Genomic DNA, 16,849 nt, shown 5'->3' with positions numbered 1-16,849 from the left:
AATATTAGTGGGGGTGGCTGCACCCGAGAGAGGAGGGGCCGAGTTCGTGGGGGGTGGGGCTGGGTCCGAAGTACGGGGGGCGTAGGGGGCGGGGGCGTGAGCGGTCGGGGGCATGGGGGAGAGGGGCGGGGGACGTGAGGGCGGGGGGCGTGGGGGACTGCCCCCATGGAGGGTGGAGCCCCGGGTCGAGGCACGTCACGTGACCAGCGCAGCTGGCAGCAGCGCGGTCACGTGGCTTCCAGCTGACACGCGTCTCGTGCTCGCGTCACGTGCGCGCGGGGGGTTGGTGGTGGGAGGGAGGGAGGGGGCGATAAAAGGGGGGAAGAGAGGGGAGGAGGGTGATGAGGTGGTGGTGAAGAGGTGGAGACGGTGACGAGGAGGAGGTGTAGGCGGCAGAAGAGAGGCGATGCCGTCGGGACTGTTGGAGAAGCTGCTCCGGCGGGGCTGCGCACCGGGCCCCGACGAGGCGGGGGCAGCCGGCGCCGAGCCGGGGCAGCCGTGCCCGGGGTGAGCCGCGCACACGTGGGCGTTAGTAACTACATCGATTATACACATACACATTAATACAATATACACATACACATTAATACAATATACACATTAATACAATATACACATACACATTAATACAATATACACAGCACACATAGCTACAATATACACAGCACACATAGCTACAATATACACAGCACACATAGATAGCTACAATATACACAGCACACATAGATAGCTACAATGTACACAGCACACTTGATAGCTACAATGTACACAGCACACATAGATAGCTACAGTATACACAGCACACTTGGATAGCTACAATATACACAGCACACTTGATAGCTACAATGTACACAGCACACGTGGATAGCTACAGTATACACAGCACACTTGGATAGCTACAATATACACAGCACACTTGATAGCTACAATATACACAGCACACGTGGATAGCTACAGTATACACAGCACACTTGGATAGCTACAATATATACAGCACACATAGCTACAATATACACAGCACACATAGATAGCTACAATATACACAGCACGCATAGATAGCTACAATGTACACAGCACACTTGATAGCTACAATATACACAGCACACTTGGATAGCTACAATATACACAGCACACTTGATAGCTACAATATACACAGCACGCATAGATAGCTACAATATACACAGCACGCATAGATAGCTACAATATACACAGCACGCATAGATAGCTACAATATACACAGCACACATAGATAGCTACAATATACACAGCACACTTGATAGCTACAATGTACACAGCACGCATAGATAGCTACAGTATACACAGCACACTTGGATAGCTACAATATACACAGCACGCATAGATAGCTACAGTATACACAGCACACTTGGATAGCTACAATGTACACAGCACACTTGATAGCTACAATATACACAGCACACATAGCTACAATATACACAGCACACATAGATAGCTACAATATACACAGCACACTTGATAGCTACAATGTACACAGCACACTTGATAGCTACAATGTACACAGCACACTTGATAGCTACAATGTACACAGCACACTTGATAGCTACAATGTACACAGCACACTTGGATAGCTACAGTATACACAGCACACTTGGATAGCTACAGTATACACAGCACACTTGGATAGCTACAATATACACAGCACACTTGATAGCTACAATATACACAGCACACGTGGATAGCTACAGTATACACAGCACACTTGGATAGCTACAATATACACAGCACACATAGCTACAATATACACAACACACATAGATAGCTACAATATACACAGCACGCATAGATAGCTACAGTATACACAGCACACATAGATAGCTACAGTATACACAGCACACATAGATAGCTACAATATACACAGCACACTTGGATAGCTACAATATACACAGCACACTTGATAGCTACAATATACACAGCACACTTGGATAGCTACAATATACATAGCACACTTGATAGCTACAATGTACACAGCACACTTGGATAGCTACAATATACACAGCACACTTGATAGCTACAATGTACACAGCACACTTGATAGCTACAATATACACAGCACACGTGGATAGCTACAGTATACACAGCACACTTGGATAGCTACAATATACACAGCACACATAGCTACAATATACACAACACACATAGATAGCTACAATATACACAGCACGCATAGATAGCTACAGTATACACAGCACACATAGATAGCTACAGTATACACAGCACACATAGATAGCTACAATATACACAGCACACTTGGATAGCTACAATATACACAGCACACTTGATAGCTACAATATACACAGCACACTTGGATAGCTACAATATACATAGCACACTTGATAGCTACAATGTACACAGCACACTTGGATAGCTACAATATACACAGCACACTTGATAGCTACAATGTACACAGCACACTTGATAGCTACAATATACACAGCACACGTGGATAGCTACAGTATACACAGCACACTTGGATAGCTACAATATACACAGCACACATAGCTACAATATACACAACACACATAGATAGCTACAATATACACAGCACGCATAGATAGCTACAGTATACACAGCACACATAGATAGCTACAGTATACACAGCACACATAGATAGCTACAATATACACAGCACACTTGGATAGCTACAATATACACAGCACACTTGATAGCTACAATATACACAGCACACTTGGATAGCTACAATATACATAGCACACTTGATAGCTACAATGTACACAGCACACTTGGATAGCTACAGTATACACAGCACACTTGGATAGCTACAATATACATAGCACACTTGGATAGCTACAATATACATAGCACACTTGATAGCTACAATGTACACAGCACACTTGGATAGCTACAATATACACAGCACACTTGGATAGCTACAATATACATAGCACACTTGATAGCTACAATGTACACAGCACACTTGGATAGCTACAATATACACAGCACACTTGGATAGCTACAATATACACAGCACACTTGGATAGCTACAATATACACAGCACGCATAGATAGCTACAATATACACAGCACACTTGGATAGCTACAATATACACAGCACGCATAGATAGCTACAATATACACAGCACACTTGATAGCTACAATGTACACAGCACACTTGGATAGCTACAATATACACAGCACACTTGATAGCTACAGTATACACTACACACTTGGATAGCTACAGTATAGTTTAACGCGTAGGCTTTCGCGACCAATATCCATATTATAGGGTTTTTTGGGGTTCTATAGCGTAAATATCTAAATGTGTCGTTAAACACGACAGCCAATTAGTAAGTCACGCAAACAAAAATGACAATTCGTCACTAGTACAGCACTAACCGGCGTGTTGGAGAGCCAAGCCACAACATTTACAATCCGAGTACGACGTTTCGCCAGTAATTACAACTAGCCTCGCCGGCGTGCTGTACTAGTAACGAATTAGCACGTTCTGTTTACGTTACAAACCTTACTAATTGGCTGTGTCGGGTGGCGGCGGGTTTAACGACACATTTTGACGCGAAAAACAAAGCCTGCAGCTACACCACACCACGTACCATACATATCCACGACTCGCAGTGTACAACTACGCAGAGCCATTCATGCTCGCGGTGTGTGCGTGTGTGTGCCGATCTCTATAACAGCAACATCAGCTGTGGTCGTGGTCTCACTGTGTGCGCGCGCGTGTGTGTGTGTGACTGATGGATCAAGCGCTTACCAAGTCACTCGTGTTACTCTTATCGCTCTTTGTATAGTGGCCTCTACCGTGGTTCCTCGTACCGCAAACTAATCGAGATTCCTCCACCACAGCCGGCCCCAAGCAGTCGTAGGTTATTGAGCAAGTAGCGAGAGAGTTCGCGCAGCAGTGCAAGTTTGTAAAGGTCAACATTGCCACGGATAGCTCGTGTATATACCGGTGGACTTTAATGTTACATTTTGATTTAAAAGCTTTCGTGACTGCAGGGGGATTCATATTCTTGGTTCTTTCGGTAAAGTCACGTAGAAGGGTAAACAATATAATGATTTAAAAAAATGTATAATGCAATAAAATTCTCACCACTGTTTCGACTGCAAGGTGACGATGACTGCTTGTGTTGGCGAAACGTCGTGAGAATTTTATTGTTTTATGTTTTTTATTATTTTATTGTTTCCCCTCTACGTGACTTTTACCGAAAGAACCAAGAATATTACTTAAATGTTGTTGGTTTATACGTTTTGTGTCGACACAATTGAGTTTATTTTGTTAACCATACCCCCTCAAGCGGTCATTGCAGGGCAGGTTAAAGGGCAGATGTGAACAAAGCCACTGGACCTCCGATTAGCGGGGTTGGCTACGTATGGTGCCAAAGACGTTTTCACCGTGCAACTTGTGTGTAATGATGACCCTTATTATTAAAGTCGCTCGAGACGCGAATGTAATGACATCCGCTTCCAGGGGCGATTGTCAAGACACAAGGTGATGGATGGCACTGTTCAACTGCAAGGATTCCGAGTGGATCTTAGATTTGTCCTGTAAAGACGCAATGTCGCAAGCACAATTGAGAATGTGCCATGATTTTAGGGGGGGGGGGGGAGGGGGGGTAAGTTAATGCATACAACTGCCCATGGTGTAAAATACAGACGTTATACGTGTACCCCGTGAGCATGTGGACATTATGAATGCGTACCCATGCATTATTCACTTGGGTAAGTTTATTGAGAACCAGAATGGATAACAAAAAAGAGACCAACACGCTGCATAGAACCGTTGGAAACTGCACACGGAAACAAGGTATTGTACAAATAATGATTTCGTAAAACAAAAGCGTAGAACAAGAGTGATCATAGAGAAACAGCACCATTTAAATACAGCATTGAAAAGTCAACGTTGTTCTGGGGGCACGTGCAGGTAATTGGGGCCAAGTGGTGTTCATTCCTGTAATCATCGATGTTAACGATGATCACGATTATGAGTTTCTCATCACGTAAACTGCATTTCATATTTTTTGTTGTGTTTATGCGTCTACTGCACGTATTCATCAAAATGGCTGTAACGTTTAAACGTCTGTTCACTCCACAAGCAGATTCCCCATACATTTTTTAATTATTGCAGCAGAACAGTCGATAGCACGTGTCACGCATAAGCTGTTAAGTTGCAAGTAAAAATATAAATATTTCCAGCAACGATTAAAGTGATGGTGTCATATAATTGCCATGAGCTCAATTACCGCAAATGACATTTCGTAAAGCGCCACATTTAATTAACTTTAATCGTGATTTTTGCTATTTACTTTCAAGAGTCTAGTTTGTAATTTCAAAAGTATGTCGTCAGGAAAGTAAATGAGAAAAACAATTGCAACGGTAATCCCGATATGGCGATATTTAGTAAGCCGGGAGTGTAATGGTGAAATCTGATTATCGTATGGTATATATCGAAGTATCGCCGTATCGAGTCAACCCGAATAAAAATGCAAAGCCCACCCAGTTGAAGTGTTGGCAAAGGGAATGGGGGGGGGGTTTGAAAACCTATCTGTCTTTCATTGGATCCTGGGGGCCATGTGACCATGAAGACTTGTGCTGAAGTAATTTGGCTCAAAAATGGCCCAAAATAAACTCACAAAGGTAAACTTCGTTTTGATTTGTAGAACATGCGCAATTTGTAAAAGCCACAACTTCTCAACTTGACAACTATCATAATCCCTACCTTAATTTTTGTGTCTCTTTAGGGTTCTGTAATAGTCGGTTTATAAACACAAATGCACTTAATATTTGTTTTGGCTTAATGTGAGTTTCTAAACTTTGACAATCCACTGCTGGATGAGGACCTTCCTATGCCATGTGGTTATTTGACCTTCACACAGATCGGTGCAGGTGTCTGAATGCTGGAAGTGTAGATGTTGAAGCATAGAAGTAAAGTACTACAATGCTTTTTGCTGCTCTGCCATCTGCAACCTCCCCAAAGGAATCCACACACCACTCCAAGTAACAACTCAAAACACATCTCTTCGCACTTGTATACAAAAACGAACTCGCAACCACAACTTTATTTTTATGTATTTTTTTTAAAACAACTGTAGATAGTTTGAAAAGTATTTACATACTTTTTCTCATTACTCTTTGGTTCTTTCGGTAAAGTCACGTAGAAAGAAAATAAATTAAATAATAGACTACGACGTTTCGATTGCAACACAAGCAGTCCTCGGGTAGAACTAAATTTGAGAGAGAGACAAAACACAGACACGGAGACACGCCGAGAGAGACAACACCGAGACACAGAGACCCAATGCCTCTGTGTCGTGGCCTTAAATAGAGAGAGAGGGGGGGGGGGGCAGAAAGAGAGAGAGGTGGGTCTGCTGGAGCCGAGAAATTAGCATGTCAATGAGAGAGCTGTGTGGAAATCAACCGCGCGGTGGCCGGGGGAGAGAAAGACCCAGCAAGTCTGGTAAATTTTAGAGAGAGTTGTGTGGAAATCCACCCCGAAGCGGCCGGGGGAGAGAAAGACCCAGCAAGTCTGGTAAATTTTAGACAGTTGTGTGGAAATCCACCCCGAAGCGGCCGGGGGAGAGAAAGAGCGAATGGACCTACGAGAGCCTGGTAAATTTTAGAGGGAGAAATAGGCAGTTTGAGAAAACAAACTTAGCAATTTCTAATCTCGGTTTGAGTTTTAATGTGATGCTGCTTTTGAGTGGCCGATTTGTACGTATTTAAACAAGTTAAATTGTCTTGACTTGCTCACCGTAACATAGCTCTGCAGCGGCCTGCTACAACCTCTTTTACATGGGGGGTGGCTCTTTTGAACACTCCTACCTTTACGTAAACCTGCTTGGCTTGCGTGATTGGACCAGACCAGGCAAATTTTTACGAGATTTGATCATAGGCACCTTCAGAACTGCTGTATATTACGGTGTTTACTTGGCCTTGTCCCCTTTTCACATGTCTGTTTTTATTGTCGCAGTCTTTGTTTACACGGATCATCCTTTTTGTGTTTAGTTAGTCCTTCCCCCGCACCTCCAATTAATACTGTTGGCTACGTACAGTTGCAAAGAAGTTCTGCATGCATATGTAAGGGCAGTGCGGGGTGATGTAGGGACAGTACGGCTTCCCGTGGCCATTGTTACTGATTAACATAACGAACAGACAAGGTCACGTTAGGGTAATGTGGGACCTAAGTGGTTGCTACTAATGAATGATGCAACAAGCATTGACGTGTGAGGGGAAGCACGGGAACTAACAGTCGTAAATTTTAATAAGGGCAAAGACAGACAGGGCCAGGTGCGGTGAGAGAGAGTTCGGGAATAGGGGCGTGGCCGGGTCGTGAGGGGGATAAGAGCCGGCACGAACCGGGGCTCTGGGCTGCTGTTGTGGGGGAACTCCCGTCGCTGTCGTCACCATGGAGCGGATCGTCTTTATCATCATGGAGTATGCACCTTGTAGTCTTGGAAGGCTAGAGTTATGTTGTCTCGGAATTGAATTATCTAAGTTTCCCAAGTGTATATAGTCACTTGCGGTCACTCGTTAAGTTATCAGTGAGTGTGCGAACTTTATTAATGAAAAATAGACATAACTGAACAAGACGGTGTCTGAGAGCTGCATGACACGTGTCGTGAGCGACTTCTGAGCCATGTTGTGTAGAAGGCTTCTTATTTATTGTCACTTTAAGCACAACACTGGGCGATACATCTATGTAACGTTTCTACGTAGCTACACATAGCCGACCCTTCTACACAACCCCATCGTCGGCGTCCAACTACACAGCTGTCTGACTAGCGCAGTGACGGTGAAGATGAGAGCCTTGCAGAAGATCGGCCACGTGGCCGGACGACGAAGAGAGATGACTGCGAGCACGCAGCCAGGACCCGCAACAGCACCGAACCTCTGGTTTGGGGCCCCCCTTATATACACTCCGGTGCGACCAAGCCCCACCTCCGGCCACGCCTCCTTCCAGAACCTTCGAGCAGGTTCCCGGAGCTTCCCGATTGATTCCGCCTTTCACCTTTACCCCAGATATGCCTCCCTCATGATTAGACATTACGTAACGTGCCCATAACAGCGATTACCCCTTCAGGCCGACAGGTGGCACCCGGTCATTACACATGCATACATCCATTGTCCATTGATTTTTGGTGGTGCTAACGAGATCTGAAACTTTTCTCGGTGGTGGTGGTGGATTTTAAATATCACTAACTGGTCCTCATGCAGGCGAAAGGGCACGTAATTGTTACGACAACCATTGTTACCGGACCGAACCTCCCACCATGTTAAGCACCGTAGTCGTTCTTCGCGAACCGATTTAAAGATGAGCATCTTTACTGACAGACACCTGGGGTAAAATATAATTTTAGAAAATGGCGAGTAAAATTGCACAATGCGAAGCAAAGAAGAGCGAGCAAACTAGAGCGAGCGTGTATTAGAAGTGCCGTAAAATCAATAGCAGGACAAACAATGGTTTGCGTGCTCACTCGCCCAGGTGATGTGAGGGCAAGTGCTGTTACGTCACGCACGTACGCATTGGATTCATTGCGAGTCCTTGTCCTCGGTCCGCGCAACACCACCGGTGGCAACAGTGACTGCTCGCTTGTATCATTTTCATTTCGTCTTTGTGGCCGCTTGCCAGCGGCTCGTACATCTATCCAAATTAGGCTTTGGTGAAACGGCACGTGCGCACCTACCAATGTATTTAAACCGATGAAGAAAGCAGCTGTAATTGAGGTATTGCTCTTCACACTCGTGTAAAGAGAAATGCTGTTGTCATTGTAACTTGCGAGGTATTTTTCTGAGTTTGCTCTGTTACCATATTGTGACTTTTTTAAGTCTGGAGCTGCCAATTTTTTATTTTACCCGAAAGGCATTCTTGAGAACCAAAATTATATAAAAAAATTTTTATATTCACATCACATACTGTTATAATTCAATGGAAACCAATTTGAATTTGGCCAATTCTGGAGAGAAATAAAATTGCACTGGAAATGTTTTCACTTGCACTGAAGTGCATAAGACTTGGTGGGTTTTAGTCCCTGGTAAAAAGCTAAATAGTTTTAGAGCCAGCATCCCAAGTCTGAATGTCACACGGTGTACTGTAATGGTCACGTGCAATATGCCACTCGGAAGTCTTCGCTGGGTATCCTCGACTCGCGTTACATCATGAAGCCACGTCTCGTTTTTTTTATGCTTGACCACGCAACTCCTGAGGCTGCTAAAAACCTCTTAGTTATTTGTGATTGGGCATACTCTCGGTAAACAAATTGTTGAGGAAAGGCAAACAATGCAAGTAATTGCTCTCAATTTACACCAGCGTGCATGTCGAGGTTTATAAATGGCTTGTGGTGATTTATTTTACAATGAGTGTAATATAAATAGATGGCTGTGGGCTTGGTTGTACCGAACAAATGTACCCACTGAGCTGCCGTGTGCATGTGTGCGTGTCTTTGGGGAGCGGTAATGTAGCGGTTAGCGCGCTGTGCTACGAACCCAGTGACCCGAGTTCGATTCCCGCTCACGGTTGACACTAGTGATTATCTGAACTGGTCCTGGACCTCCCCTAGGTCGACTAAGCCTTAAATGAGTACCTATTGAGGTGTGTAAACATTGTCACTGGGGATAAAAAGGCGGCCGGGTGTGGTGCTGGCCACCCACCCCCATGTGTGCCGTGTCGGCCATCATAGGTTCTCGATAACAGAACTTGCCCCAACAGTCTTGAGGCTAGATGGGGGTGTCTTTGTTAGTGAATTGTTATGATGTTCGGTTTCTGCAGAGCGCAAGTTTCATCGTAAGTCGATGCTTCCATTGGCCTCAAATATATATTTTGGCCTAAAGTGCTGAAGCTGCAAAAATAGTCGCTTTAAGACACAGTCACTTTAAGATGTTTTCTTGTTAATATTTTAGTTTTTTGTTTGTTGCGGTTGCACCCTATTAAAGAGCTGAATGGCTCACAGGGCTATACCAAATAAATGGAACTATGAAATACCCCCTTGGGAGGTCGTTTTTTTTTTACATCCTCATTGATCACCTTGGGAGGTGGGGGGTTGTGTATATTCTAGAATATCCTACTGAGGGTAGACTATTCTAGAATATCCTACTGAGGGTAGAATAGGTACTTTTCTTTCCGATGCATTTTTCATCACGTACAAAGTTAGAATTGGTGTCAAGGTGTTTTGCGTACCATTCAATGACGCCTTTTACAATTATCGTGGCCAAAGCTAAATTTTTGACCTTTGGTATGGCCTTTTTTCCCTGAAGCCAGTAGACATGATCACCGCATGTCATTGCATTCCCCAACATACATACATTCACTGTGGTGCAGATTGTAGAAACGGTGACAAAACAAGTGCACACAGGGCTTGCGTTCGGGGCGCTGTGTGGTGGCCCTCCGCTGGCAGCGTGTCAACACATCGGAGGGTGGGGTGTCATGCTCCTACCTTCCTCGTGATGTCTGGGGGGGGGGGGAAGCCCTCGGACCACAAAATCTGTAACACGCACGGGATTGCGTGTGTGCGTGCGAGCACATGTGGCGGTGAGCACGTGCCACTGCGAGTCAGCCTGGCATGCGCGTCTGGCATGACGACTCGTGATCTCTGTGCGTGCGCGCGTCTGAACAAATTCACAGCAATCGGGCCTCCCTGCCGGATATAAACAGCCCTGTAGAGCCCCGGCCTCGGCTTGTGTTACACTTTCAGAGGGTCTGCATGGGAATCCTTTATTGCTTTGGCTTATTCTCAATTATTATAAAAATGAAATTAGATTTGTTGTAGGTAAAAAATGATCTTTTTTTATCATGCCATGTGGTGCTGTGGTGGAGTGCTTGACTCGAAGTTCCTGGTAACTGATGATAATCACGAGTCAAACGACCTCGAGTTCAAAGTTGGTTTGGGTTAACTCAGTCCACCGTACCCCCTTGAGGATGATAAGTACTTAATGTGCTACTTTACGTGAAGTCGACTGGTTGCCCTATTGAGACAGACACACATTACAGAAACGTGGAACTTCCTGCACTGGGTCAGGGGCTACCAGTTGATTGTACAGGGAAATACGTTTGTCGATGTGGAATGTGTGGGTTAGTTGAAGGGTGACGACATCCAGTTCTGTACTGTTTGAAAGTGAGTGAATCTTCCCGTTGTCTTTTAAGGTGCTCCTCTCATACACTTATGGCTGTTAGTCCTATCGGGAACACCACAGAGAACATTAACGGGATTGTTTATTAAGCTTTTTCAAGAAGCGCCAGTTTCCGATTTATTTCCCGGCGCATAAAGCAAAACACCGGGCATCGTGCGGAACACGGATCGGTACAACCCGATTTTTATCGCGTCGGCAGAGCCGGACGACATAACCGCGAAAACTCATGCAGTTATGTTTCAAAGTTGCCCTTGATTCATTCCCAGATATTTGACCAAACATTACAAGCATGAGGAATACCTCCCTTTTACCCTCTCTTTTTCTGTAAAATTTTGAAAAACTCTGAGGCTTTGCAGGCTGAAAATCTCAGATTGCTCCGTCGAGTCTTGTTCAGCATGGTCTGCGAAGCTGTGAGGGTTCCCGTGGTCACGTGGTCTGTGTTGTGCTGCTGTGAGAGGAGTCGAGGCGGAGCTGCACGGTGGTTGAAACATTTCGATGTAAGCACCTGCCGCTCAATGTCCCGTGCGGCCCCTTCCAGGTGGTGCACGGGCGATGATGACCTCCGCCTTGTTGTCTTCCGCGACTGCGAGCGCCGTGGGCGACAGCTCCTCTTCGACTCCAAGACTGTGCGCAAGCTCCCGAGAACCAGCCCGGTATTGCTGCCAACCCCACCATGCTGACACTTAGGGTGCCACCACATGGTCACTACACAGCCCAAACCAGGTCATCGGCGTCAGCACCGTCATTGTTTTCGGCTTGAAGACAGCCACTGCAGTGATTACCAAGACTGTCCCTTATTGAGCCATGGCTGTTATTGCTGTTGAAAAGTGGAATGGTGGCATAGAGGTCCATGTGCTGCACTATGAACTCTGATGTGCGTTTGATGCCCTGGCCACGGCTAACATCGGTGCCAAACGACATCCAAACCGGTCCTGAACCCCAACTTCCAACTCGCACTGACTAGGACAGAAGTACGGCCAAACAAACTCCTTTGACCAACATGTCATGCGTAGGCCTTAAGCCAGAACTTGGCAAAGCATTGTGGATAATAATAAAACAATAAATGCTAACGCTATCGATACCATTACCATGGCAATTACTACGTTTACCACGGTTAATTTTTTCCACTGTTACCACCAACACTGTTCTGACGGCATACCGAGCGTCCGTTTTGCAGCCATAACATCATCGGTAATAGCACTGCCATCACTGGTCGCGTACAAATACAACCAAGACGCTGCACTAAACTGACTTCTAAAGTGCCACGTAATCGTTCAAGTTCGTCATCATCATGATCATCAGCCATTATCTCACCACTATTGCCATCCCCCGAGGTTTTGCATTGCGACAATCCTGTACGTGAACTGATCCCGGTGCTTTATCTTGCCATGGTTGCCCTCTTGGCACATTCCGTTTCCGCATTCTGTCACTCATTTGTCCACTTGGCCAGCGTCCCTTCTGTATTGTCCTGCCCGATCCCACATGGTGTCCTTAGCCAATATCCTGCCTAATTTTTTTTTTTACAATTCATTGATCCGTGTGTTATTCTTCATGCTGCCTTCTGCACTTTTTGCTGTATAAGTAAATAAATACATCTGCCATGTTACAATCCATATGCGATGGCTGGTAGTGTGGTACACAAGTTGTGGTCAGATAGCGGAACAAAGGTGAACAACTCCTGCCTAATGTGTACACATTGTGTTTTGTCAGTTTGAGGGTTTATTAGAATTGGCTGCTGAGGGGATTGGCACAATTCGTCCAGACCAGTTTCGCAACTGCGTTCGGCCTCCCCCCACCTCTCATTGTGGGTCATCCCCTTGCGGTATCAGTACAAACATGTGCTTCCGTGACATTATCCACCGGGCCGTGTTACGTAGATCCTTTGTCCACCTCCTGACTTCAAGTATCGTTCACCTAAAGGGTTTCTCCCATTTCATATTGTAAATTAATTTTTAAATAATTCTTGACCACGGTGTTTAGATTTCACTGCAGCATTTGGTTTGACCCCTTCTCCACCAGAGGCCAAACCCGGACACAATTCTCAGTCGTACAATAACCGGCAACCAGATCTCAGTGTAAATCAGTTCCTGCCACCCGAACACAGACACCAATTCCTCCGACTGTCCAGGTCGCACCTGGATGGGTGGCAACTCTCCTGCTCTGCCTTCTCGTTCCTGTTCCAAAGTCCGCCCAATTTGACTGATTTGCATCAGTGATGCAGCTGCTTGAGTACTGTGCTCTCACCAAACCGCACTGACCACTGCCATGAACTATGGCCCAACAATTCGCATCACACCGGCTGTGGTGAAGGTGATCTTATCTCCTTCGCCTGGTATGAAGGAGGTTGTGGGTTTGACCCCCGACCCTGACGATGCCTGTATACGTGGAATTTGCTTGTTTTTCTCGTGGTCACGTGGATTTTTCTCCGGGTCCTCTGGTTTTACCCTCCCACGTTTCGAAACATGCGATTAGATAACTTCGCTACTGCGACAGATTCCCGTGTGTGATGGTGATATCAGCCACTGCGATGCGCTATCATCATGCGTGGCCAGGTCACCTCTGAAAAAGAGCTCGTAACTCGGTAAATTTCACCTGGTAAAAACACACAGCAGGGAAGCATTCCTCCTAGCTGATGGTTGACACGGGGATGACAAATATATCGCGTTGTAATTTTTTTCCCATTATTCAAGAAGATGACAAATTTTTATCAAATGTTACATTTACTGCGTACACTGGATGGAAGTGCAAAAACACACTTCGTGTTGATTTAATAAACACCAAAGGTAGACCATGAGCATGTTTCAACAGTTGATTCCTTGACTCTTGTAATGTGGCTAGCAATTTGTGGCACCGTTCTGAATTACTTCATACTTGCAGCAACGGCAGATTTAAATCCATCGTTGCCAAATTTCCTTGTGGGGGGCGCAGCTTGAATGAATCCTGCAGCCACAGCAGCAGGCGAGAGTTTCGGTGTTTGATAGGCCTTTTTATCGAGTTGAACATTAATCGAGTGCAGGAGGGGGATCTGAGTCTGATGCCAGAGCGTGAACCAGCACCACCGATACCTGGGTTTGAGTCCAGGCAGCTGTCTCTCAATAAACAATGTTCTGAAGTGTTTTCTAATGACTGCACAACAAACACCTATCGGAAGAAATGTCTAATGACATTGTGCCGACGGCACATTTGGCAATATAATAAACATAAATGAGGGCGACTGCTTTACCCGGAATGTGAAATTAGCGTTGAAATCTTCACTCGACACCGTAAAAGCCATATCCGCCCTGCACCCTTACTGGTATTGCCTGTGAATGGATTCCACTATGGCAAAGACTCATCCCACCTACGCGCATCTACAGGGCCGACGAGGCTACGTTCTTAACCCCCTGCGTTTCTACATCATCACCAAGGCCAGGATTTGTCATACTCTTGCGTTTTTACGTTCCCTGCTGTAATGTTGCGCTGCAACCGCCAGACTCGTCACAAGCTCGGAGATGCATTTTCCTGCATGCCTCATCTCTTTGTCTGTTTTATGGAGATCAAAAGGGGTAGAAGCATAAGTGAGCCCGTATCTGCACACTTGGTACTGGAATGATTGATGGCTTTATAAACCCTTTCCTTGTTCCGATAAGGGTGGGTCCCATTCACTGCTGAATCTCGCAACGTGCAAGTGGTTAGCGTTAATTTTATCTAGAGAGGCGTAGTGCTGTTGTTTTTAAAGAAATTGTACTCGCCACATAGAACTGTAGTGACATGACCGCGCTCTATGATCGCTGGCGCCAAACTTTCACACACCCTCCCGCATGGGCTTGTGGGAGCCTTGGTCAATCTTCTGACCTGAAGACATGCCAATAAAGTTAGTTTTTCTTCCGGTTTCCGTTCCGAACACACACACACATCGGAATGAGGAAGAGGTTAACATCGATTCTTAAAGTCGTGATACACGCATGACATTGCGTGCGTGAACGTGAATGCGCTCCGATCGGTGTATATTCTGTATGATGGGTTAATTGTCATCCAAGCAGCCGCGGTGGGCGAGTTATTCTTATCGCCTGCTGCACTCGAAAATTTACGAAAAAAATGTTGATTGTGGGTTGCTCCCCGTAACGGGATCCAGATGTCACCCGGGACACCAAGCCACAGATACACTGAGGGTAACGCTTGTTGTCTGTCCTTCTTCGCTGCGGCCAATGTCTCCTCACTTTGTTGCACAACAGAGGAGCTCTGCTCTACAGATTTGAACGCGTCGACGACGCTCTTTTTATTAATTCGGCGGTGCCGTGCGCGGAATTCGTGGCACGATGCTGGCACTGAACTGTGGCCATGCCCCTCCCCCTCATATCTTGTGCCACCCCCCCCCCCCCCCACGGCTTTGGTTTCAATGGGGAGCCTGAACGAGCCAATAATAACCAGATGACGAGGATTTGTCGATCACAGGATGGCAGTTAAGATGCGTTGGACTGAAGTTGATTTATACGGGCATTAACACTTTAACAATACTTGGCAAAACCTGTTCATATTTCTATCTGCACAGAAGTTGTTAATTTCGTGACCACTATTACAATGTGTACTTACAGCTATTGATTGGATTTGGGACATCGACAGAATTATTTTTAACATGTAGGCTTTTGCATCCAATATAAAGAGTCATAATCGGCACGTTTGTTCCCATGACAACCCTATTATTATTTGCATGTGTTGGGTGGAGTACTGTTTTACGATAAGCCATTTTACTTACACGATCTGTCCCAACAACAAAACATCTATTGGGAACAATTTTGGTCTGGTTATCATTCGGGAGGACGTGAGTGCCTCTTTTGCAGTTCACTGGATCTTGGTCCATGTTCTTTCGGTTTCAGTTTTCATTTATTTGGTATAGCCCTGTGAGCCATTCAGCTCTTGAATCGGGTGCAACTGCAACAAACAAAAAACATGAACAAGAAAACTGTCTTAAAGTGACTATGCGCAAACAGAAAAATCCAGGAAAAAACAGCAAAATTGTTCCAGAAAAAGCACAGTACACCAACGCTGTGTGCAAAAATCCCAGTGGGATGCAAGTCGAACAACAACAACAACCACCATAAGACAACTTCGATTAAAGCCATCAGTTTAACTCCGTACTACAACAAACAAACATGGCCAAACCAAAAAACGTTTTCGAAATCACCAAAATAAAGCCATAAAAGCAATGTAATAGTGATCATAGGAACTGCGACCGAAACTTCACAATAAACGACATAAACAACATGTGTACCACCAAACAGCATGTTCTCTGGCCAGGAACCTCTCTAGTCGGGAGGTTCCTGACCACGTACAGCCCAGGGTGCAGTGGTCGCAGTCGGGGGCGGAGCCAGGATTTCAGGCCGGGGTGACATTCAACAAATGTTAATTTCAAGAATGATTTAGAGAGAGTCAGGCTGTTGAACTAGACGCCATCGGTTGGCGACACACTCTGACAATGCAGTTGCACGGAGTCCGCCAGACCGAGTGTCGTACACTTATACGCAGACTGTCACCCCTGTCACCCCCCCCCCCTGGCTCTGCCCCTGGTCGCAGTGTTCCCACGGGCAGCTCGTGGTGGTGACGCCACGCAGTATTACGTGTGCAGCCAAGGTCAATTGATCCTTTTATAAGAACAGTCGCTGATTCAATGAATGTCACATTAGACAGCTTTTTTTTCCACTTGATGATTATTTGGGCCACACGAGCTGAC

At 45.6% G+C, this 16,849-nt stretch overlaps 1 protein-coding gene across 4 annotated transcripts in view; it reads left to right on the top strand.

Moving 5' to 3' along the window:
* The first annotated feature begins 324 nt into the window (after positions 1 to 324).
* LOC116940217 (folliculin-interacting protein 2-like) overlaps positions 325 to 16,849 on the top strand; it is a 61,930-nt gene continuing 45,405 nt past the window's right edge. For all 4 annotated transcript variants that reach the window (XR_004402517.2, XM_032949683.2, XM_032949682.2 and 1 more), the window contains exons 1-2: positions 325 to 507; positions 11,678 to 11,792. Coding sequence is in view for 3 of the 4 variants with exons in the window: in XM_032949683.2 (XP_032805574.2) it covers positions 407 to 507; positions 11,678 to 11,792 (216 nt within the window). In the remaining variant the exon portion in view is untranslated. The remainder of the gene's footprint in view (positions 508 to 11,677; positions 11,793 to 16,849) is intronic.

The sequence above is a fragment of the Petromyzon marinus genome, chromosome 8 (assembly GCF_048934315.1).
Source record: "Petromyzon marinus isolate PM22_M1 ecotype Great Lakes invasive population chromosome 8, UKy_Petmar_22M1.pri1.0, whole genome shotgun sequence".
Lineage (NCBI taxonomy): Eukaryota > Metazoa > Chordata > Hyperoartia > Petromyzontiformes > Petromyzontidae > Petromyzon > Petromyzon marinus.
Note: the sequence above shows the minus strand (reverse complement) of the source record. Positions and strands in the feature narration are given on the sequence as shown.